We start from the raw sequence: 25,595 nt of genomic DNA on the forward strand, positions 1-25,595 counted from the left end.
GCGGGGGGGTGGGGAACAAAGAAGCCACCATTCTAGTACAGTGGTGACCCTTCTGTGTATTACTGTGCCTGGTTCGACAGCCTGTGTCCAATATTAACACCCATGTCATTAAAGTATATCCACTGCCACCAGCCATAAGAGTTAGCTTGTCACAGTAACATAAATGGTACTGGAGCAGTGAGACACATAGTCGGGTGTGCTGGTCTCACTATTTAAAATATAAAGGGGTTGGAAATCCCCCTCTACCCTTGGGACCAGTAGTTCACACAAGGTGAATCAAGAGAAGAAAGGCAAGCCCCAAAGAAACCCCAGCAACACTACACATAAAGTGCTGTATGCTGCAATGAATAAATGTAGATGCCCAAAAAGTCTTAGGAAAGGATATTTTCCAAAATACACTTTGGAGAGTCAGCAGAATGACACCCATAAAAACAGTAAAATGGATGAGTGGGGAAAATTGTTCCCACTCACCTAGGAACATGGAAAAATAATCCACAAGTCCAGCAAAAAGTGCTGGGGGGGTCTCACAGTGGAGGGAGATTTAGCATAGAAATGAAAATCTAACCCAACAACCACAAAACATTCATCAGTGAACCACAAATGGAAAGCAAGCTGGGCCAAGGAGGCTGGAGTACAACCATCACCTTTTTTTATTTAATTAAAAGGGTACTTATTTTACACATTGGAGATTGTGTAATTTTATTAGGGTATATTTTCAATATACCAGTGTGGAGGGTTTGTTACCTGTGTTGACTAACTGTACTTCACAACCATCCTGACTGTTCTGCCATGGCTACCTTTTTATAAAGCAGTTTGGTTTAGCTTTTGGGTTGTCCTTTCTGTCAAACCTTCATGATGGTTACACAGTCCTCACCACACTTCATTAAGTTGAGTTCTCGTTTCCTCTCCACCTCTTGCTAATTTTACCTCAGTTTTGTTGACTGGTAGTTCTGTGTAGTGCACTCTTTACAGAGATGACTTGCCTGGTATAATTGATGGATCTGTGTTACTTCTTTCTCTGAGAATACTAGAGCAATCTGCATTTATTTTTTTCAGATCTGAGTTCATGGGTACCAAATTCTGATGTCCATTCACCAAGTCCTCCTGTTCCTCTTAGAATAGTCCCTACCCTGTCAACAGCAGACATGAAAACGGCAGGTGAGCATCTAAAGTGGGCTGGGAGTGGCTTGAAGGATTGCCACCTCACCCCCATTTAATAAGTGTGTCTGTATTCCTAATGCGATCAACCTTCTAGAGCGGCTGTCTGCATACTATTTGTGATTTTTCTTTTTTTGTTTAAACATGTTTGAGATAAACCGCTACAAAGACATACCATCCTAATAAGGCAAATAATTAATTGATTTTGGTGTGTATGTGGTGAGCTTGCTTGATACTCACCAGGAGACATTTTGAGGTAGTAAAAACAAAAGTATGAATTAAAATATTCATAATTCTTCTGTTTTCTGACTAACCTTTGGGTACTTAACTTGCACCTCACTGAGCACTGTTAACGCTGTCTCATAACATACTTTATTATTTATTAAGTAATATTCAGTGTCTTGTTTTTCAACGTGATGAATATACACAAGGTAGATGTATCGGTGTTATGCTTAATCCCCTCTGCTGGTGAAACCCCAAGCACTTTTTGCTGGACTTCTGGAACTTTTTCTTGTTTTCCTGAATTATTTTTTTCCCCTCGTTCATTCTTACTGCTCCATCTATGGGAACTTTGTTCTTTGTTTTACGAGTATTATGGAGTCTGCTGTCCTCCACATCTCTTAAAGGCATCCGTGTTACACTTTTGCAGCACGCAGAAACCTCTGTGCAGTGTTGCTGGGTACCCTTTGGGTTCTCTTTTTTAATATTCTTTCATTTTCCCTAAGAATTACTGTTCTTAAGGTTAGAGAGATACTTTTTATCCTTCCTAAAACTTTAATTTATGAGAGATTAGCACACCCCACCTTATGTGGAGTGCTAAGGGGATACCTAGCTTCCACCCACTCTCTGCTCCTGTGACATTTTGGTCACAGTGACAACCCTAAAGTTATGGCTGTTGGCAGTGGACGTGTTCTACCAATGTTGGTGCCGTTTACTGCAGACTGTTTTCACAACCTTGCTTGTACACCAAAAGCGTCACTGATGTCGTAACATGGTGGCTCCTTTCTTTTTTCCCCATTTCTTGTGTGGTAGACCTTTGTTATCCCTTCTACCATTCTGGGAGGGTTCCATGTAATAAGGTCGCCACAAAAATCTCGCCATGCAAAAATATCGCCGAAAAATTGCCGTTTTTTGTGGCAACATTATTGCATGGAACATGCGGGGGACACCCCCGCAACCCCCAAACTTTTTTTTGTTGTCTTTTTAAAAAAAAGTACATTTATTTTTTTTGCCCCTGTCCCCATATATATGGTCACCCAAATAATATTGCCACAACGTTTTCGCAGCGATATTATTTACGGCGACCATATATATATATATATGTATATATGTATATATGTGTGTGTGTGTATATATATATATATATATATAGCGATATTATTACCTGATACCTCTGGGAGGGGGAGGTCTGACTGAGTTTTGCCTTTGGCGGGAACCCTTTGTGTCCTCACCTAGGCTCCAGTGCGTTTATGAAGGCAGGAAGCAGGGGAGGAGCTTGAAACTCACCTGTCCTTTGTCTACCAGAGTGCCTGTGTCGACCCCAGAACTTTTTGCTGGACTGGAAGATTATTTTTACCCTATACCTCGGTGAGTGGGAATCCTTTTCCTTTTACTCTTTTTATGGGTGTCATTTTTAAGACGCTCCATAGTGTCTTTTACAAGTTATCCTCTTTGACAACTTTTTGGCAATAGGTGCCTATATTTGCTGGGTTGCCAGAGGGGGGTCCCCTTTTAACTTTATCTGGCTTACGTTGTGCGAACTACAGTTCCCGAGGGTAGAAAGAATCTTTGGATCCCTTTTACATTTTGTTAGGTGAGACAAGCACCCTCACCTTATTTGGAGTGCTGGGGAGATGCTGAGTATCCCCTTTCTCATTTTTTAATGCGACATTTATGTTACACAGGCAAACTTACCTTTAATGGCTGGTGGCAGTGAACCTTTTTATTTGGTGCACCTTTACCTTGGGCTATTAGCACAGCCCCGGTAACGGCACCTATCGGTGCTCATTTTACCAAAATGGCCCCCGTCTTGTTTTTTCGTCATTTTAGTGTTCCTTGTCCTCTTGTTCTTTCCCCTGACTTCCAGAGCTCGAAATTCCTTTGTGTGATTTTATTTTTTTTAATGTTTTTTTTTTAAATCTTCGGCAGGAGTCCTGTGTACTCCCCGCCCTGGCCCCAGAGTGTCTGTGAATGCAGGAAGTGAAGGAGGAGTCCCAAGCTCCGCTGTCCTTTTCCTTCCAGCCTAAGTGTGAGAATCCAGTTCAAACTGGGAAGCTGGCTGTCCTGGAAGGATTGGCAACCCCCCCCCCCCAAATCCCCAAGTTTGAATGTTGCAAAGTTGTTTGATTGGCTGGGTTCCTGCATAAACGTCCGATCCTGGGAGCTGGAGAGGTAGTCGACCACTGGAACCAAAACTGAAGAGGAAGATGAAGAATTTGCGGCTGAATTTCCAGCGACCGGAGAGCCTGCTGTGTGAACGGAGCCTGCTGTAGCCCTTCTTTCCAATCGACCTGAAGACTTCGAAAACGACAACCCCGCCCCAGAGCCTGATGAGACACACTAGACTCAAATCCTGTATTTTGAGCCATCCCACGCCATGCTGCAACTTTCCGGGGCTGCAATACCACAATACCCTGGAACCTCCAGCCATTGTGCGGTGCACGGTCTTCCGAATTCCGAAACTTGGTTGGCTTACTGCTGGATCTCCAGAGGCATGATTCCAGTCCAAAAAGTCCGTCACCAGAGTGCTGGACCTTGCAAACGACGAGAATCTGACCAGCGATACTCAGTCTTCTGTGCTCCTGAAAAAGGTACCAAATCCAGAGCCACATCCAGCCGTGAGGAAAACCTTGCCTAGACCCTTCCCCGTGATCCTTGCTGCAAAAGTCCTGTTGGGCACAGTTTGCATGTAGTACCCTCTGGGACCACTACACACAACTATGACTACAGGTGAAAACAAAACCAACCTTTGATACAACTCTGTACCACAGTTTTTGGTAGCGAGCTGAGCGGCAAGGCATATCTCAAAAGGCAGTGTGAACTGTAATGATGTTACACAGAGGTCTACAATAACAAGTATTCAAATCAACACTTATACTCAAGGTTTCTTGGTAAAACACTTATTAATTTATTACACAGTCAGTTAGAAAACATTCACTAAAAGGAGGCAATCAGTATCACACAACAATATTCTACAGTACTTCACACTACCCGGTTCTGAGGCATTTAAACTACTTTGAAGGAGGAGCAAAATGGCATTCAGATCATTTGAAGTAGGAGCACAAAGGCATAAGTTAATAAAACGAGTAGTAGAATTATTCTTAAACATGGCAAATAGTTCACCAGAAGAGTTGGTCCAATGCAATAGGTAGGCCAAAGTCAATGGGTAAGAGTCCTGTATTAGTAAAAACAGTTCTGGTAGTTAAACGGAAAAGTCGTTGCCATGGTTCTCAGAAGTAGTTCATAGAAGAAAGTTGTATTTGTCGGGTCACAAGCTGACTAGGCCTGCAAGTTGCCAAAGTTTCACGCACTTTCGCAGTGAGAGGCAAGTTCTCTTGTTTGGGTTTTCACAGTACCTTATGTTGAAGAAAAAGATGCAGCTGAAGACTTCTGTTCCTGGCAGTTCCTGCAGATCTCGCTGTTCCTGAGCCTCAGTCGTGGCAACAAGAGGGAGGACGTCAGGGGACTCCTGCACGGGGACTGGTCACAAAGCTGGCATACTGGCAAATCTTCGATTCTGGTAGCTGTCGTCAAGCACACAAACTGGTGTCCTTCTCCCTGACTATTCGCTTTCCTGCAGCACTCTGAGGAAAATGCAACCAGCTCCGAGAATGGTATCCAGGTGGCTTACAAGTTCATTGTTCTCACCAACTCAAAGGGAGAAGTCGCCCTTGAAGGGCTTCTCTGTCGAGATGAACTTGGCGATTCAGTCCTGCAGCAGGGCTTCACCAGGCAAACCAACGGTCCAGGAGTTGCAGCAGCCGTCCTCTTCCAGCTCATCTTCGGTTCTTTCGTTCCAGTGGTCGACTCTGCCTTCCAAGCCAAGAGACTCGCCTTTTAAACAGTTTTCTCCCATTCATTCGAGCCTAGCTGCCACTCGCCCACCAGGGTGGCTGTCCTTGCCGGACAGCCAGCCAGCCAACATGGTAGTTTGTTGTAAAACCACTGCCACCAGCCATTTTGAGAGGAAAGGGTAGTATTTGACTGCTACATGAGGAGACATAGGGGAATACTAAGTAACCCCTCCTGCACTCCATTGTAAGATAGTGTGTGCTGGGTCTAGGAATTTGAAAAGACTAGTAAAGTCAATTTCTCCAGCATTGGATCTTTCATGGATTCACATGCTTAGAATATTCCCCGTCGTCGGATTGGGAACCCTCGGTACACTTATATAAAGCTGTTTCCCATAGGAAAACTTCTGACACGTTTGTGTCCTATCTACGTCGTTTTCGGGGCCGTCTACACATACCCCACTAGGACGTAGCAGTATAAATGGCCCGCACCCGCGGCTCCCTTCAGATTTCAACCGTCTCCAAAGTAGTGGGATCACCTCGCGTAGTCTATTTTGTCAAGGTTGTGCTGTTGGAGTTTTGTCCTGATGTCTGGGAAAGCGCTGTTCCGCCCGTGCGCTATGTGCGGGTTGAAGAAACTATATGAGGGGGACGGCCATATGGATTGCATATACTGTCTACACCCTCATCATTCGGCAGACAAGTGCGACATATGTAAGGGCTTCTCCCAAAAGACTCTTAAAGATTGAAGTCGGCGGCTAGTGGCATGGTTAAACGATGGAGGGGGGCATACCCGCCTTCGGAGGTAGGCTCCACACGTAGCGTGGCCTCAGCATCAAAATCTTCAGGGGCCCCGCGCTGCTCGACATCGTCGGAACCCCTGGTGAAGAAATCACGACCGGCGGAGAAAGAGTCATCAAGAAGCCATTCTAAGGAGTCCTCGTCAAGAAAACCTCGTCATCCTCATCTTCGACGAAGAAAGACAGAAAAGAAAGTTTGAAATCCTCCTCGAGCGATCACCATAGATCGACCTCGAGTCAAGAAGCGGAGAAGCGTAGGTCCAGTTCAGAAAAGGCGGGAACGCCTCAGGGACCTACACGACCACCACAGTCGTCGACGGCAGGACAGTCGTCGACCCCTTCTCTGCCACTGACACAATTGGTCTCAACCATTCTTGGACCGCAAGTGGTGACGACGAGACCAGCTTTAGCTTCATCGACAGAGATTCCGCAAGAGGCCTGGCGACCAGAGGTATTCGACCCGGTTTTGCCGGAGACCCTGCTGCAGCAAGAGGCGGCCTTGTCGGTGTCCTTGGGAGATGAGGAAGGTGTGAGAGTGGCTGGCCCTGCAGACCTCGGGTTACGAGGAATTACCAAGCCTCTCTCCGGGGGAGCCAGCATTCCGGGGTCTACCTCTCTTCTTAATCCGCAGTCATTCTTGTCGCTGGAAGTTTTATCCACATTACAGACTTTGTTGAAGACACTGGACGAGAGGCAACCTCAAGCAACTCCGGCCAGGTCAACCATCGACGAACAGGGCCCGTCTCATCGGCCAACTCCGTCAATCCCCACGACAGTGCCAGCGGTTGAAGACCTCTCATCTGCATGCCACGAGGAGGGAGAACTGATAGATTCGGACTCGGATAGGAGAACCTTATCGGATGTCTCACTTTCCCCATCCAGGGATCCAACCTGGGAGTCGAAGGTGGAGTTAGAAACCCCAAGAAGCCCGGCTCAGCCGTCTCCCCCGGACGACATTGGGTCATTTCACGTGATGGCCAAAGCGTGTACAGAATTCGGGTTGGCCCAGGAAGAGGAGAGAAAAGACTGTTTTCTTTTCGACCACATGGGAAAGAGAAGAAGGTCGGTGTTCTCGGTACCCATCCTGGATCATGTGTGGCAGGAGGGGTTACAGACCATGCGTCACCCTTTCTCGGAACCAGCAATTAAAGGTCGCCTGGAGAAGAAATTTAAGGCCCCAGAAGCTACCCCCAAGTGTCTGTCCTCACAACCAGCCCCTGACTCGGTGGTGTCAGCGGCGAGAAAGGCGAGGGCCCAGCACAAGTGCACGACCCCCCCGGAAAATGAGGCCAGAAGACAGGATGCCTTTGACTTAAAAGTGCTGTTGGTAGGAGCAACCACAGTGAAAGCGGCCAACTCTCTGGCTATGGTAGCCAGATATGACGGAGAGATGTGGCACCAACTGGCACCTATGCTGGAGCATCTTCCGGAAGAACATCGGAAAGCGGCGATGTTACTCGTCCGGGAAGGTGAAGAGGCTTCCAATCATGCTATAAACATCGCGGTGCACCTTGCAGAATCAGGGTTTAAACAGGTGAATAACGGGGTGGTTCTACGATGGCAAGCATGGCTAAAATGCACCAACTTTAGACCAGAGGTGCAATACAAGGTGCTGGATATGCCCTTTGAGGGAGACCTTCTGTTCGGCGAGAAGGTGGGCGAGGCCCTGAAGGGCATGAAGGAGGACTCTGACACGGCGCGTTCCTTGGGTGCCCTCCAGAGTGGTCGAATCTTCAGGTCTTTTCGTCCCTTGATTCTCGGCTTCGAGAGACAGATCCTTCAGTAGGCCTTCGTACCCCTCCCAGGGATACAGACTGGCTTCTCAAGCGGCAAAAGGACGCTGGGACTACCAGACCTCCAGGAAGAGAACAGGTTACTCGTCGTCGGCGAGGGATAAGCAGACCAAGGACCAGCAATGACAGGCATCGGAACGTTCTGGGAGGCAGAGTATCGTACTGCATCGACAAATGGGAGCAAATAACAGTAAGGTACGGACATTCCCTGCAATTCAAAAGCAACCCTCTGCACATTCCACTGGCGTTTGTAGCTCAACCCCATATGAGCGTGTTGCAGCAGGAAGTAGCACTTATGCTACAAAAAGGAGCTATAGAATTGGTTCCGTCATCGCAGAAGGGTCAAGGGGTTTATTCCCGATACTTTGTGGTGAAAAAACCAAACGGAAAATGGCCTCCCATTCTAGACCTGCGCGATCTCAACAAGACGTTGAAAAGCCTAAAATTCAAGATGCTCACGCTCCAGGAAGTGATCCGATCAGTTCAAGAAGGGGATTTTCTGGCCTCTCTGGACCTGCAGGACATGTACTTCCACATACCAATGTGTCGGCGACACAAAGTTCCTAAGGTTTGTGGTAGGACGGACTCATTACCAGTTCACAGTACTTCCCTTTGGGCTGAAATCCTCTCCCAGAACGTTCACGAAATGTTTGGCCCCAGTGGCAGCCTGGCTGAGAAGGCAAGGTAATCATGTGTACCCGTATCTCGACGACTGGGTGGTGAGGGGGTCCTCCCCTATGTCGACTCACACAAGTTTGCAGGCCACCATGCAACTTTTACAACGGCTGGGGTTTGCGGTAAACTTTGAGAAATCTTCGTTGATGCCGTTGAGAAGCTTGGTGTTCCTGGGCGCGCAATTCGAGACCCAGTCAGGGTTAGTGAAGCCATCCCTCGACAGAATCACCAAACTCAATCGATTGGCAAGTCGGCTGAGGATCAATACCAGACACTCGGTGAGAAAATGTGTCGATTCTGGGCGCTATGGCATCCTGCATTCCTCTAGTGGGCAACTGCCGCCTGTTCATGAGGCCGGTTCAAGAGTTCCTGGCGGACTGGAGGACGCAGGCCCAAGGGCTCTGGTCGGACAAGCTGACCGTCGACGAGCTCCTGCTAGCTCTTCAGTGGTGGCAGAGCTTTCAGAACCTATCCAGAGGGGTACCCCTACAGGAGCCGGAGTTTCGGCTAACCATAGTGACGGACGCGTCCCTGACAGGCTGGGGAGCGCACATGGGCACTCTACAAACGCAAGGTCGATGGTCCCAGAGGGAGTCACTCCTGCACATCAACGTTCTGGAACTGAGAGCATTGCGCTGGGCCTTGAAGTCTTTCCTGCCGCACATCAGATGGTCAATAGTGAGAATATTAACAGACAACACGACAGCAATGTTTTACTTAAGGAAGCATGGGGGCACGCGTTCCAGAATCCTTTCCACCAAGGCTCAGAAGGTGTGGCATTGGGCTCTGAAACAGGATATATCCATTGTAGCTCATCATCTCCCTGGAGTAAGGAACGAGCAAGCAGACTCACTCAGCAGAAAAATGGACCAAATACACGAATGGGAGATGGACAGCGTTCAGTTCTTGAAGGTCTTTGAGAAATGGGGGCAGCCTCCGCTGGATCTCTTCGCAACTAATGGGAACAAGAAGTGCGAGCTGTATGCCAACAGGTGGCCACATGAAGGGTCTCTGGGGGAAGCGTTCTCCTTCCTGTGGATGGACAAGTTCCTCTACGCCTTCCCCCCCGTTCCCTCTTATACGGAGAACCCTGCAGTGGATACGCAGGTACAGGTGCCGGGTCATCCTAGTGGCACCGTGTTGGCCGAGGCAGCCGTGGTTTTCCAACCTGCTTCACCTGTCAATAGAACAACCGATAACGTTTCCGAAGGTCCCGAATCTCCTGTCCCGGGATGAAGGGACAGTGTGGCATCACAATCCAGACAGTCTCAATCTCAAAGCTTGGCTCCTGACTTTTCGGAATTTGGTGCCTTGAGCATTTCATCGGATTGTCGGAGAATCCTGCAGGCAGCACGGGCCCCTTCCACCAACAAGTCGTATGCATGTAAGTGGAGAAGGTTCTGTATGTGGTGTCAAGGGCAGCTGGGAGTGCAACCTCTAAGGGTAACTCCGGAGCAGCTTCTACCGTATCTGCTACACCTGGCGGAGAGCGGATTATCTTTTTCATCAATAAAAGTACATCTGGCGGCCATCTCTAGGTTCACTAGGAAGAGGCAGTCGTCTCCCTTGTTTAGTGACAGGCTGGTGAAACACTTCATGAGGGGTCTGTTCCGAACATTCCCGCCGATTAAACGCTTTCCACCAATGTGGAGCCTTAATGTGGTGCTAGCAGGGTTAATAAGAGCACCTTTTGAACCAATGGCCACCTCGTCCATGAGGTTCTTATCATGGAAGTTGGCTTTTCTAATAGCTATAACATCAGCTAGGCGGCTCTCAGAATTACAAGCATTGGTCGTAGACCCGCCGTACCTAAGGTTCTTTAAAGACAAAGTGGCGCTGTCAACTAATCCTAGTTTCATCCCAAAGTTTCCTACGGCTTATCATAAACACTCATCCATTGTCCTGCCTACCTTTTTCGCGACCCCCTCATCGGCTGCGGAAAAAGCCCTCCATACCTTGGATGTGAAGAGAGCTCTAAAATGTTACCTTCATCGGACTCAACAACTTAGATCTACGCAGCAACTCTTCATTGCATATGGTCTGTCGACGAGAGGAAAAGCAATTTCAAAGCAGGGACTGGCTCGATGGGTCTCGTCGACGATTCCCCTCTGTCATTCCAAAGCGGGAAAACCACTACAAGGACGTCAGAGAGCTCATTCCACGAGGTCAACTTCGTCTTCGATGGCGTTGTGGGCAGGAATCCCGCTGGCAGACATTTGCAGGCGGCGGCATGGTCAGTGCCTCACACGTTTACTCGCCATTACTGCCTCGAACGGCAGCATGCGGACGATGTACAAATGGGAAGAGCAGTCTTGCGCCATCTGTTTCTCACCTCCATGCTGAATCTGTTGGAAGTCTTCATGACCATCAATCTGGCTTCAGAGCCGCCACAAGCACGGAAACTGCTCTCCTGAACATCCCTGAGGACCTGCTCTTGAATCTCGACTCCAACACTCCGTGTGTTCTCATCTTGCTCGATCTCTCTTCTGCCTTTGACACTGTCAACCATGCCATCCTGCTCAACCGTCTCCGTAATAACATGGGTATCACTGGTCAGGCTCTGGCGTGGCTGACCTCTTTCCTCTCCAATCGACCCTCCCAGGTCCAACTGGGGTCTTTCCTCTGACATCTTTTTCTCCACCTGTGGTGTCCCCCAGGGATCTAATCTTTCCCCCTGGCTGTTCAACCAGTATCTGGCACTCCTTGCCCACCGCATCGCTGCTCTCTGCCCCAACTTTCAGTGCTATGCGGACGATACCCAGCTCATTTTCAGGCTACCCTCGGCCGCCTCCTCTCTGACTGTCTGTCTGCTATCCAGGAATGGTGTGCCGCCAATGACCTCTGCCTTAATGCCAGTAAGACTGAGATTCTACTCATCGGCACTCCCACCCCCTCCTTCCCTGCAGCTCTCTGGCCGGCCTCTCTTGGCCCTCTTCCTGCTCCTACCTGCAAGGCAAAAAACCTTGGGGTTATCTTCGACTCCACACTCTCCTTCTCTCCTCATATATCTGACATCTCTAAAAAGTCACACTACCAACTGCACCTCCTCCGAGGTATTCTTCCCTTCCTCTCCTTCCCCCAGAAGCTCACTGTCTCCCGAGCCCTGGTTCTCTCAAAGCTGGGCTACTGTAACAGCCTCTATCTTAATCTGCCTGCCTCCACTCTCCGCCCTCTGCAACTCATCCAGAACAGAACTGCAAGACTTGTCCTTGGCCTCAAGCCCAGGGACCGTATCTCTCCAGGACTGAAATCTCTACACTGGCTCCCAGTGGCTGCGAGGATAAAGTTCAAAACCCTCTGCATTGTGCACAAGGCCTTCTGGGGCCTAAATACCTTCAACTCTCTCTTCCTAAATATCTTCCTTCCCGAGCCCTTCGCTCATCTGTCTCCAACTCCCTCAGGGTCAGCCGCTTCTCGAAGCTACGAGCTGGGGGTAGATCTCTCTCCGCGGCAGGGGCCTCCCTCTGGAACAGCCTTCCTGCCTCCCTGAAACTTGAGGAGAACCATCTCCGGTTCCGGAAGCACCTCAAAACCTTCCTCTTTGCTTCTGTTTTCTCTCTCCCTCTCCCCTGCTAATTCTTTGCTGAAACTGCACTGAATCTGCAATTGGGCCACTCTCACCGACCCCAGTCCTGGGCCCAGCCACTCTCCACTTGCACCGCCTCCCTGGCAACCCCTGCACTGCGGGACTGTCTCTGTATCCCTACAGCCCCCCTTCCCAGCACTTGTCTGCACTTACCTTGCACTTGCCACCAGCTGGCCCTCTTATTTATTTATTTTATTTTATTCTTACCTTGTACTGCACTTCCCCCCCTCCCCCTTCCCCTTGCACTTTCTCCCTTCCCCCTACCCCTGCACTTGCGCGATCTGAATGACACCTGGCCTATTAGGATCGTTGTCTGTCTTCTCCTTGTTCCCCCCTCCCTGCCTCGTCGCGCCTTGAAACACTTGTGTATAGGCGCGTTACAAATGCCATATATCATATCAATAAGGTAAGCCCTTTTCAGGAAGGGTCTGTACTTATTGTAGCGTATGTATATATGTATGTATATATATATATGCTTAGGAGGGTGTTGGATTGCATTCACACCTCCCCTTTTTCAGGATCACTGCTGTATAGTCTATTCTAAGCATGTGAATCCATGAAAGATCCAATGCTGGAGAAGGGAATAGTTTCTTACCTGTAACTCCATTTCTCCAGCATTGGTTCTTTCATGCCCAAATGCCCCATTCTGCTTTGGAGGGGTCGACATCTGAAGGGAGCCGCAGGGGCGGGGCATTTATACTGCTACGTCCTAGTGGGGCATGCGTAGACGGCCCCGTAAACGACGTAGATAGGACACAAAAAGTGTTGGAAGTTTTCCTATGGGAAACGGCTTTATAAGTGTACAGAGGGTTCACAGTCTGACAACGGGGAATATTCTAAGCATGTGAATCCATGAAAGATACCAATGCTGGAGAGATGGAGTTACAGGTAAGAAACTATTCCCTTCACTTTAATTTCTCTGGGAAACAGTTGTTTACCCAGAGAAGGTATTTAAACCTTGGGAAACGCTGAAAGGCTTCCCTGTGCCACTGCACTGAGGGTGCTGTGTGACAGATATGAAAAGATGATGCCTATGGAGTTGTCTCACACGCCACAATCAAAGAACACAAGAGTAAAACGCACATCAAAATACACGAGAGAGTGGGGGAAAAGAAGGGTCACACTTTCCAGGTAAAAAAAAGAAAGTCCTCAAAATCCAGCAAAGTTGCTGGGTAAGGTGAAGGAAATTGGCACATGTATGAGAATTCTCCCTAACAAGTCCTTCCAGTGTCCTGTCTTGTTGATGAAGGAATTCAATGGCCGGGTTTTTGGCTGCAGATCCTGAAGTCGTCCTGCTGCAAAATCCTCTTCTTTGCTGGCATGGGTATTTACTCACCTTAAGTCTCTTGTGATTCCTGCGTGCTTTCTGTGATTTGGGGTTCTCTTGTCCAGTACACGCAGGCCCCTGCTGGAATCCTCCTAGGGTGTCTTCTCTGAAGCCCCAGGACCTTCAACTAACTCTAAAGTACTTACTTGTTCTAACAGTCTTCCTTAGGAAGAATAAGGGAAAGACTTTTAAGGATTGGGCCTTTTGCCTAGAAAAGAGAATCTGTTTAAAAGTTACTTACTTGCAAAGGAAGTTTGTTAGCTATAACTCTGAGAATGAACAGTACCTTAGAAATGTTTTGCCATTCTTAAAAGTATATGTAACATCTTTCTTTCCTTAGAAACTCCTTAGAAACTGTTTTGCCATTCTAATAGAAAGCAGATGTAAGGTTATTTTACTCGCCTGTAAATTGGCTGGGCCTCTTTCCCAAAAGTAATGCTGTTGGCTTCACTAATTATTTCTTTCAGATAATAGGTGTATAAGTTTCCCAACTGGGTCTTGCTTCCCCTGAATTGCTGTTAGCCTGTCCAGAATAAGTGTGCATTAGGTTTTACCTACCTAGAATAACCTTGAGTGATTCATAAAGTGGAACACTGGGTTTTGCTTTCCCTTGTCTGTTTTAGACAGACACAAAAACAGTCTGAGGTTTATACCTGCCTTCAAGTTGCTGATAGCTCCTTTAAAAAGTGTATAGGTTTTTACTTACCTTGAGTATAACTGTTATCCCATAAGAAGTTATAGGTATGTACTGTGCCTAGATTAAGTGTCCCTATTCTCAAAGTATATTGTCCAGTTGATATTACTATGTGATTTCTTGCTAAGAGCCACGGTACAACTGCTAGGGTCTACTACCCTATATTACTGTAAAGTAATCTGAAAGTAACTTACGGTTTTACTCCCCAAGAATAGGTGTGCCCTATACTGAATGTGTATACAAAGGTCCGACTTACCTAGAAATACTGGTAGGTGTTCTAAATAAGGCCTGTGCTTTGATCTGTATATTTAAAGCATAGTGTTGTGTTTTTATAATATGTTTATATGCTTTATGATAGTACTTACCTAAGAATCTCTTGGTCTGCTTATATACAAAATGAACTCTTTATTTTTTTAATACATAGTGTGTCAGTGTTTCTTTGGACCATATGTATAATACGATTTCTTGGTACTGATTCTACAGCCCGCTCTCCCTCCTAAAATAAGCCTGGCTGCTCCGTCTACGCTACGATGATCTCAGGTGGTACAGCCTTATACTAAGAGTAGAGTCTTGTACTGTCTCAGTTGAATGGTTTTACTAAGACCTTAGTTGGACTTCAGAAAAACTGTCCTAACACAGGGAGAGATTGCACAGGAGGGAATGGAAAATCCTAATAAAAGGTGTGATTCCTGAGGCAGAAGATAAGTCGACCACTGGAACAGAAGATCCGAAGCTGAAGACTACCAGAGACACCAGCAAGACCCTTCCAGTAACCGTGAAGCGACCACTGCTGTCCTGATCCCGTTTCCTTACCAACGGTATCGCTCCCAAGAGGACTCCTTCTTCCCTTTGGCTGATGGGACCAACTAGCTCTAAGACGAACTGCAGATCGAGCCATCCTCCAACGTGCTATGACCTTACAGGGCTGCAAACCGCGAATACCAGGGTACCTCTGACCCAATTGCAGTGCAATGTCTTTGCATGGATGAATCCTGCCAGAATGCTTAGTGTGCTCCAATTTGACATCCAGCGGCACAATCTCACTCATCCAAGTCCCCTCACCAGAGTGCAGGACTGCAAAATCGAGGAATATTGACCGGCCGGTAACCGTTCACTGTTGGAGCTGATAAAAAGCTGCCAAAACCGCAGACTGACATGGGAGACTGAAGAATTCCTTGCTGAGGGTCCTTTCTTGCGACTGCTGCCATGACATTCCATTTAAAGTCCTTCCTTTCGCCACCAGACCGAGTAATCGGGAGACCGGGTCCGTCGCTGCTGCACAGATAAAAATCCAACTGCATTTTCTACTACCACCCTAAGGAACTGTAGAGCCCAAGGTAGAACGTGCCTCAAGCTGAATAGTCGCTGCAGTGTGACTGGAGTGCGATACCAGGTTTGTGGGTGTCCACACTTGCATCTCGCAAGGGGCTCAACAGCATGTGCTATGGAGTCTTTTTCAAAGTCCCTATTTATTGTGTTATCCGACTAAAGCATTTTATTTAAAGTAACTAAAGTATCTGATACTTTGCCTTTTCTGCTGCTGCGAAAGATGCTGCTCCCATCCTACACTGACTTTGATGAACTCTTGACTAGTTAGGGATTGCACTTAGCAGCCTTGAAAAGTGTTGCTAAGAAGTAAATCACTGCTGCTGGTACTAAATAACTTTTTTTTCCTTCCTGCGCACTTTTGTCTGAGTGACCTTGTAAATACGTGAAAGTCATTTCACTGTAACAAATGCGGGTGCATGCCACTACTATTTACGCAGTCACCCATGAAATGTATTGCTAATATTTCTTGTGTATTGGTTAGTCTAAAATAGTATTTACCTACCCCTGCCTTGTGTATGTAAAATACAAGTATATTCTATTATAACTTCCAGTGAGTACGAGTTTCTTTGGGTTAATGTATTGACTGGGTTCATTGTACTTACCTACAGCTCACATCCTCTTCATGAGATTGGCCTGGCTGCTCTGCCATTCCACCAATCCTTTGGGTAGTACTTGTGCTATGAGTTGGGGACCATTTATACCAAGGGATAGTTTTGTAGAGTCTTGCCTCCAGGAGGAATTTTGGAAAACTCCCCATACAACAATTTGTTATGTAAGTGAATTGTTTTGGTATTACTGTCGCAACCATATTAGTATTCCTTACTTGGTAAATTGATATTATTGGTGACCTGCTGATACTGGCAATATAGTGTGGATGTTTTGTAGTGTTTTCTCCTTAGCCATTTCTAGTTTGAAATCTCTCATCAGAGAAATGCTTGTTTTCTTTCATTTCCTAAGATAAACCTGAGCTCGAAGATCGTGACGTAAAGATGATGATGAGGAAGCACCGTGACAAGAGGAAACGGCACCCTGTAAGTGGCCCTTGGACTGTATCCTATTCCTTTGCATCTCTGAAAATGGTCTTTAGATGAATTTCAGTATAGCCAAGTTTCCCTCCTACTCCTCCGTATTTTAGCAAGTATACAGCTAGTCTTTGAAGGGAAATAAAATATATGGTAATGTGCTGGTTCGAAAAGGACCGAACTTCATTCTGGTACTTGGTTCTGTACCCCTCAAATATGGTGTGGATAGATCTCAGAAGGACTTTAAGAGGCACATATCTGGAAATAAAGCTTTGGCTAACTGCAGGCTACACTTGAGGATTTATTTCAGCTTTTGTGTTTCCAATTGAGCCTTTGCGCAGAAAACATTGCTGCTCTGTTTAAGTGTTTGCTTTTTTTTTTTTAAACTTTGTTTTATTGACATTTTCATAATATAACAAATAGGCGCAAGTTGTGCAAATAACTGGCCCAGTTACCCCCCCCTCCCCAAACGAACCCGCCCCCCCGAAGAAAGAGAAGAAGAAAAAAAAATAAAATAAAAAAAGAAACAAAAACAACTACTTAGTCCCCGTTGGAACTTCTTGGTGGGGAGCCACATTGAAAGCTCCGAAAGTCTGGAGCTCAAGAAAGAGCGAGAGCGTTGACTACGTGAATGGCTGATTATCTACCATCGTCCCCTGGGCCGTGGGCCCTGTCCACATCTTGTTCCCCCCCTGGGGATCAATGCACATCCCAACCCCATATCTGCTGTACCCCGTACCAGTTTGCTTGGAATGAGCCCAAGTCATTGTTCATCATAGCCGTCAGTTTATCCATCAGGAACATGTTTTTGACCTTTTTTAGCCATTCCTCCTTCGATGGGGTCTCCGGGCTCTTCCATTTCTGGGCCAGTGCAACCCTTCCCGCCCTCAACATTGTTTCCCACATTCTAGGGTATCGGGGTATGTCCGCGTCCTCCGGGGGAGGCCCAGCAGCATTGTCAGAGGGTTCTGGGGGAGAAGCTCTTCAGAGACTTCGGCGATCCAGCCCCTCACCTTCTCCCAGTATGCCTGAGCTTTCGGGCAGTGCCACCACATGTCCCTCTCGTGCCGACCTGATCACATCCCCTTGGGCATGCGGGGGACACTCCCGTGAACATTTTAGACAACTTAACGGGTCTCTGTGCCATCCCTGTAGGATCTTGAAGTTGTGTTCCATGTCCGCTGTGAATAAGTTCCCATGGAAAGCTATTTTAAATATCCTCGACCATGCGTCTTCCGAGATCTCGTCCCCCGCTAGGTCATTCCAGAAAGTGCGGAACCCCCTTCTCTCCCCCAGGTTAACCATGTTCAGTAGTCTATACATCCCTGATACCACACCCTTCCTGGAGGTAGCCGAGTCCAGGAGTTTCTCGAAGGGGGTCAGCTGCCTTTTCAGGTTCTGGGCCCAGGCCTGGTCACATAGGATTCCCTTCAGACGGATGTATTCAAATTTGGAAAGGGACCCCTGGCTGAGGGCGTCTCTCGGTTCCTCATATGGTTGGAACTCCCCCTCCTTAAACATTTGCCCCGCCCACTCCATCCCCAAGTCGGACCACGACTGGGCGTTGCGGAACCCCCTGCTTCCCAGATTGAGGGGGTGGCCCCAGAGCGATGACATCGGTGACGGCCAAGACGTTAGGTGTGCGTCTGGGGGCTTTCCCTCCAGATTGTCCAGAGAACTCCCAAGGTTGGATGAGATTTGAGTCTGTTCGGGATGAACTTGCTAGGGGTCCACAGGAGGTCCCGAATCTTTAGTGGGTGGGCGTCCATATCCTCTAAGTAGGACCATTAAGTGCCCATCCCCTCTTTCATGTGTTCCAGGAGGACGCGCAGCTGGGCAGCCCGGAAGTAAAGTTGGAAGTCTGGCAACCCGAACCCTCCCTCCTCCCTCGGTAAGGTCAAGACCTTATTTGCGGTCCTCGGGGTCTTGCCCTGCCATATGAACTCACGCACCGCATTCTGGAGGACCCTGAAGGTCCGGTCGGGGACAGCTGTTGGGAGGGCGGTGAAAAGATATAATAATCGCGGGAGAATGTTCATCTTCACTGCCGTCATGCGGCCGTACCAGGACAGGATCATTGACCTCCACCTCCTTAAGTCTGCGGTGACTCTTGACACAACAGGGTCGTAGTTGGCAGGGACAAGATTGGATAAATCCCGGGTGAGGAGGACTCCCAAGTATCGAATGGAGGCCTTCCCCACTGTTATTCCTTCCAGGCTGTCCAGAGGGTCTAAGCCCGGGTCCCGGGTTCTCATGGGGAGCAGGACTGATTTGGAGGCATTGATCTTGAGTCCTGAGAAGCGCCCGAACGCGGTCATCAGGGACAGGAGTGGGGGAAGCGAGGATCTCGGGTCAACCAGATAGGCCAGAATATCGTCTGCGAACAGGGAGAGCTTGAATTCCACCTCCCCCCTCCTAATCCCCTTAATCTCTGAGTGTGCTCTGACTGCTATGGCCAGGGGTTCCATGGAGAGGACATAAATTAAAGGGGAGAGTGGGCATCCCTGCCTTGTCCCCCGCGAAAGGGGGAAGGGCTCCGACAACCCACCATTCACTTGGACTCTGGCCTTTGGGGCCCTGTATAAAGCCGCCACCCAATCCCTGATGTGTGGCCCAAAACCCATTTTCTGGAGGGTAAGTTCCATGAATCTCCACTCCACCCTGTCAAACGCCTTTTCTGAATCTAGGGACAGGACGCTCGCGTTCAGATCCGATCCCTGGGCATAGTGCAACAAATCTATGGTTTTCCGAATATTGTCTGAGCCCTGTCTTCCCCTTATGAACCCCACCTGGTCTCCGTGGACCAGTTTCGGTAGGACCCCCTCCAAGCGCCCCCCAATCACCTTGGCTAGAATCTTTACATCAACATTCAATAGGGAGATGGGTCGGTAGGAGGAGCATTCCCTGGGGTCCCTGCCGTCCTTGGGAATCACCACAATAATTGCCTCCATCATGGAGTCCGGGAGGGACCCCCGTACCAGCACCGCGTTAAACACTTTTACCAGGTGGGGAGAAAGGGTCGAGCAAAACCTTTTGTAGAAGTAGACTGAGTAACGATCCTCACCCGGGGAAGTGCCCACCTTCATCCCACTTATCGCGCGCTCCACCTCGTCCTCGGTCACAGGGCCCGCCAACCCCTCCGCCATCTCCCTGGTCAAGGCTGGGATCTGGATCGAGTTCAGGAACCCCCCCATCTCTGCCTCATCCCCATTATATTCAGACGAATATAGTTTCTCATAGTATCGGCAGAAGGCCTCGCCAATGTGTGGGGTGTATCATGGCCCACCTTTCCCTCCTCGTTCTTTATCGCTTTCACTAATCGGCTTCTCTACACCTCCCTCAGTTTCCAGGCCAGAATCTTATCCGCCCTGTCCCCTTTTTCGTTGTACTTCTATTTGACCAGTTGGAGACTCCTCTCTGTCTTGTGGAGAAGGAGATCCTTCAGTTGGAGTCTATAATCGTCCAGGGCGGCCACCTGGTCGCTGTCTAGGGGGACCGTGGGGAGACCCCCAGGTTGGAGTGGGGGGATTTTCTCCCTAAGATACCTTTCCTGGGCCTCCCTTTCCCTTTTTTTCCGGGCTCCCATTTTGGTCCAGATTCCCCGTAGGGTCGCCTTAAAGGTGTCCCAAATGGTGTGTAGACCTACCTCCCCGTTATCATTGAGTTCGAAAAATTCTGTGATGGCCTCGAGGACCTCCTGGGCTAGGACTTCGTCCTTTAACAGGGAGTCGTTGCACTTCCATCTCCCCCTGCGTTCGCTTAGTCCCCTCCTTGCTATAGTGACTCTGACCAAATCGTGGTCAGACCAGGGGACGGGGTTGACCCTGTGGCCTGAAATAAATGGGTGTAGGGTCTCGTCCACCAAGATGTAGTCTATCCTGGAGAACGACGTGTGGATGGCTGAATAATATGTAAAAGAGGGGGGAGTCCGATCTGGGGACGGGGATCGTGTCCATCAGACCCAATTCTAAGTTAACTCTTTGGAAATTACGTGCCATAATCTCGTCCGCTGCCCTGGAGGACTGCGGACCTATACGTTTCCTGTCCGAGGCAGGGTCTAGAACCATGTTGAAGTCCCCCCCCCCCTACCACCACCGTGCCCTGGATGAAGTACTTGAGTTTGTCCCCCACCTCCTCCCAGAATTGGCCTTGGCCTTCGTTTGGGCCGTAAATGACGGCTAGGGTCAGTGGGGCCCCCTGCAGTGACCCCCGCACCAGCAGATGGCGCCCCCCTGGGTCTTTCAGCGTGGCTTCATTCTCGAAGCCCACGTGCTTCGCCACTAAGATGGCCACTCCTCTCTTTTTGCACTTGTGGGATGCACTATAAACCTCGCCAATTCCCCCTCCCCGAGAGAAGGGAATCCCTCGGGTGGAAAAAATAGTGCATCTAGATTCGGAACTAACGACTTTTTTTGCTGCCACTATCAGGATTTAATCCATATTCGAATTCATTTCGAAACCATCCTGACTATATTCGGTTGACTAGGATTTTTTCCACCCGAGGGATTCCCTTCTCTCGAGTGGATTTTATCCTTCGACATTGACTTGGACTTATTTTGGACGATGGTGATTATTACCCAGCTAGTAATTGGGCAGCAAGTTCCCAGCAGCTCTATTGTGATATTAGCATTTCTCTTCACATTTTGCACTTTATTCATGTTGTATAACTGTATGTCCTATATTTATACTTACTCTTATATGAGCTCTGATCTATTTAATAATCATTTTAATGTTTCTAATTAAATAAAGAAAAATAAATACATTTTTCAAAAAAACTTGTCTATGTATTACGTGTAGTGATCTGAGGGGTTGATTGAGGGACCGCCCCGAATACTGGTGGGATTGTGTTATTTATAGTGGACTTGTTTATATCCGCTGGCTTGATTTCTGTGCCTTCTTTCTTCCTCCTTCCACGGTTCGAGCCAATGTCACTTCTCACAACCTCTTGGAAGCGGTATCTCTGTAAGGCTTCCCTCCAGCTCATGTGGTACTTTCCTGTGTCCTTTCGTCTGGATCCCACGGCTCCGGCGAGGGGCAGAGGGTCCCCTGCTGGCCAGTCCCTCCTTGCTTGGGTTGCACGCTCCTCAGATGCCCCGAAGGGGGTGTCAAAGACCGGGGGGCGGGCACACGCCCCACCTGTTCCCAGGCGGGGGCCTCTCACCCTTTCTGAACACCTTGTGTTAGTCTGAGGCCTCCTCTGGTCTCCCTGTGGAGGGGGGTGACGATTCGAGGGAGCCCCACTGTCCAGGCCTAAAGGGATCTCCCTGCAGAGCTGGGGGGGCGAGGGCACCGTGGCTCTTGCCCCATGGCTTGTCTTGGGGGGGCACTTCTGGGCGGGAACACGCCCCACCAGCGGCTGGCGGGGCCTCGCACCCAGGTCACCCCCGCGTCGGGCTGTGCAGGCTCTGTGTACCAAGGGGGGAATCCACACTGTTCGCCCTCGTGTTCCCGGGGCTCCTCTCCGATCGAGCGGGGGTGCAGGGGAGCCCCCGCCCTGTCGTCTGCACACCCGTGGGGGGGCGAGTCCCTGACCCTCCGGGACTTCGCCGACTCCGCTTCTCCAAATTCCGGCGGGCCGCGGGCGCCCGCGATGAAGACTCCCGGGGAGGGGGGGGGGGGGAGAGATGGTCCCGATCCCTCTTCTCACTCCCCGGGGGGGGGGGGGCGCCAGGTCCCTGGAGGCGCCGCTCCAGACCCCCGGATGCCGGGCGCGTGCTCGCCTCCCGGCCGCAAGGGAAATCTTCGCGCGTTGCGCTCCGGCTCGGGTTGTGGGGGGAGAGGCGGCAGGAGCCGACCCCTGCTCCGCGGCCGCACCTCCAAAGTCTCGGGGGCCCGGACCCCGACCTGGTCGCTCCTCGCACACCGGGGGGGTAGTCTCGGGGGAGGGTGATGGCTGGTCGGGCGGCGAGGCCGCCCAGGAGCCACGGATTACGAGGTCCGGTTCCCAGGGGGAGCTCAAGCTCAGCTCTTTCGCTCGTTGGGGGCCCGGGGGGGGTGCCGATTCAGCCTCTCGAGTTGGACCTGCGGGGGAGCTGCGGGGGGGGGGCTCAATCCCCTCGATTCCCGGGCTTCGGCGGGAGCTGTGCACTCAGGCAGCCATTGCCTGTGCGCCCCCTGGTGGCCTCCTAAGTGTTTGTTATAGTTATTCTAGCGTGCCTTCAGGAATGCATGTTTTGTCTTTTCTTATTTTAATGTTGTTACGTGTTTGAATGTATCCCTTGGAAAAGAAGAAAAAAAAAAAAGCTATTTACTGCCTGAGAAGAGGACTTCTGACTTGTGTGAAGACCCAGCCAAGGGCAATGCAGATAACTCTATCCTGACCCATTTATTTCCTGAGTTTCATTGCTCAATGGCCCTCTCATCGTTGCATCTGCTACCCACTCTAACAGTATTATAGACTTGGCACATACAATTCATGCAGTTTATTAGTGAATCGGGCACTTGAACAGCTCCGCTCCCATTTTACAATAGTCGCACTTGACCATGTTCTGAATCCTAGAAATGGCTTTTGTAGAATGGAGGCTATCACAACCTCCACGATAAGCTAGTAGTCTAATTCAAACTACACTGTTTCATCTCTCAAGAAAAATTATGGCAAGGGGGGGGTCTAGTTAGAGTTCTTCGAAAAGATATCTTCTGGTTACTAAAACCACCATTTAGGGCTGTGTGGATTAAGTGTACTAGAAATCACCTTGATCTAAGGTGATGGCAAAGCGGAGATAATGTATGACTGGCTACAACATTACAGTCTCACCCATTGTTGTGGTCTTAACAGAAAAGTAGGAACATTTTTGATTTTTGTCATGGAACACAGGGAGACAATATAGCCATTCTTGGGTATTCTTATCGGGTCCATGATGCAGCCTGTCCTCTAGTGTGGTCTGTTGGGACAGTTTTTCTGAAAATGGTGGAATGCTTTTTAGGGGGGGATGTGGGGCACCCCAAAGGGTCAGGGAATTTTCTAATGGGATGGGGCGTTGACCCCCTCCTCCCCCACCCGCAATGGAGTGGGTGCCATGTCATGCAGCCCTCCCTGGGGTCAAATGCCCCTACCTAGGAGCATATAGCTGCCCCCAGGGAGGGCTGCAAGGGGTGCCTGTATTTCCCCTTGGGGTGAGGGGGAGAGGGCCACCCCCCTTTTCTGTAAAATATATCACTGGTGGCTAGTGGCCCCCCACTCCCACCCAAACTTCCCTTTTTGTTTTTTATTTTTATTTTTTATTTTGCCCCCTTCCCTGGGGGCAGATGATCAGCCATCTGCCCCCAGGGGGGCCCTAACCTGCAGGCCCCATCCTTTGGGGGGCCTGCACACTTATTCCTGGTGGCCCTCCCCCCAACCTCCCAATTAGATGGGGGGGGCACCTCATGTACTCTTGCCTGGGGGCATAAATCTGCCCCAAGGGAGGGCTACAAGGGTGCCCTCCCCTTTCCACTTGGTGTGGGAGGGGGAGGGCCACCACCATTTCAGGGGGCAAAAAAATCCCAGGGCTCCCCACCCCCATCGATTTCCTTTTTTTTTTTTTTTTTGCCCCCTTCCTTGGGGGCAGATGATCAGCCATCTGCTCCCAGGGTTGTACACATATGTGCCCCCATGCTTTGAGGGCTGGGGGGCGAGGGCTGCTTACTGTAAACTGCCCCCACCTCCCCCACGTCACAAACGTTTCCCTAGTGTCTAGTGGGCATTGCTGCCCGCGTATCGAGCGCCCTGCGCCCGATCCATGGGCAGCAATGGTGTCACAAAGAGTGTCGTTGGAAAGGGGACAATCTTCCCCTTTTCAAGGACACCCTTTCTGAAAAAATCCCTGGTGGCTAGGGCCCCCAACCCCCCCCCCCTTTCCCATCATGTTTTACTTTTTGGCGATTTTATTTATTTTTTATGCCCCCACCCCTGGGGGCAGATGGTCACCTGTTTGCCCCCAGGGGTCTTTATATATGGACCTCCATGCTTTGGGGGCCGGGGGGGGGAGAGGGCTGCTTACTGTAAGCAGCCCCCCCACCCCCACGTCACAAACGTTTCCCTGGTGGTCCAGTGGGCATTGCTGCCCGCGCATCGAGCGCCCTGCTCCCGATCTGCGGACAGCAATGCTGTCACACAGGGTGTAGTTGGAAAGGGGAGAATCTCCCCTTTCCAACGACACCTCCCCCGATCTTCGGCTTGAAATACAGACGGAGATCGAGGGGGAGAAAGGTGAACACTCACCTTCTATTTTCACTGCAGCAGCCCGAAATGGCTGCTGTGGTGAAAATTACTTTGTTTCACGCCGACATGCTTTACGCACATCGACTTGAAACTGAAGGTAATCCAGCCCCCTGGCAGTGAGGGGGGACCTCCCCCTCACATAGCCCCCGGGTTGGATTACTGTTGGTAACCAAAACAAGGTGCCAAAAAGGACGAGCTATCTTGGCACTTAAGGGGTTAAAAAGGCAATTCCTTTTAACAATTCAAATATACTTTAAAATTACTTTTCAGAGTCAAATAAAGCTAGTGGATAATCTTTGGATATGCTTCATAGACTACTCCTACACCCTGAGGTGACTTCAATCACAAGGATAGTATTTGCATTATTATATCACACTAATATACCTTTGTAGACTCCAAGTTGCAGAAGGAAAGGGTTAGGGAAGTAAAAAGGTTAGATCAACTTCTCAGCAATTGTGAGGACAGCTGAATCCTCCAAGGAAGTTCCCAGCAGTAGCAGTATACAACAAGCTACCACCTATGAGGGACAAACCGTATCAAAGTTAATGGATTTAGAAGTGTGCCTTTAGGGAGCCAGGACAGCCAGTCATTTGGACGCAGTCTACAGATCTGATGCACTTCTTGGACAAAAGTGTTGCACAAAGTGAGAGAGTTCAGAAACATCACTTGTAGGGGCACACACTGTTAAACTTGTGAGAAGGGACTTGAAATCAACTCGAAAAAGATAGCCAATACAATTCCTCAGTGAATAAAGCATGGCTAAAGTCAATAAGGTAAGTACCACAAGCCTAAACAGTACCTGTGGTTAGAAGAAGAGTGGTCCAGCTGGATTCCATCTTGCTACAGCGGTGCATACCCTGGTTCCTGAGCATCAGTCGTGGGGACAAGGGGGAGGACGTCTGGAGGGCTCCTGCGGCGGTACTCGGGAGGCTGTTGGCAGCCATGGGCTCTTTTCGGTTCAGTGGCACTTCGCAGTTTCAGCGCTTAGCAAACCGCACTGA

The 25,595-nt window shown here is 49.4% G+C and overlaps 1 protein-coding gene across 2 annotated transcripts in view; it reads left to right on the top strand.

The window, feature by feature from the left end:
* Positions 1–25,595, top strand: part of NFRKB (nuclear factor related to kappaB binding protein) — a 423,246-nt gene that overhangs the window by 153,928 nt on the left and 243,723 nt on the right. For both annotated transcript variants that reach the window (XM_069614148.1, XM_069614149.1), the window contains exons 7-8: positions 1,057–1,158; positions 16,330–16,403. In XM_069614148.1, coding sequence (XP_069470249.1) covers positions 1,057–1,158; positions 16,330–16,403 — 176 coding nt within the window. The remainder of the gene's footprint in view (positions 1–1,056; positions 1,159–16,329; positions 16,404–25,595) is intronic.

Source organism: Ambystoma mexicanum, chromosome 9 (genome assembly GCF_040938575.1).
Source record: "Ambystoma mexicanum isolate Mex_15411 chromosome 9, UKY_AmexF1_1, whole genome shotgun sequence".
Taxonomy (NCBI): Eukaryota; Metazoa; Chordata; class Amphibia; order Caudata; family Ambystomatidae; genus Ambystoma; species Ambystoma mexicanum.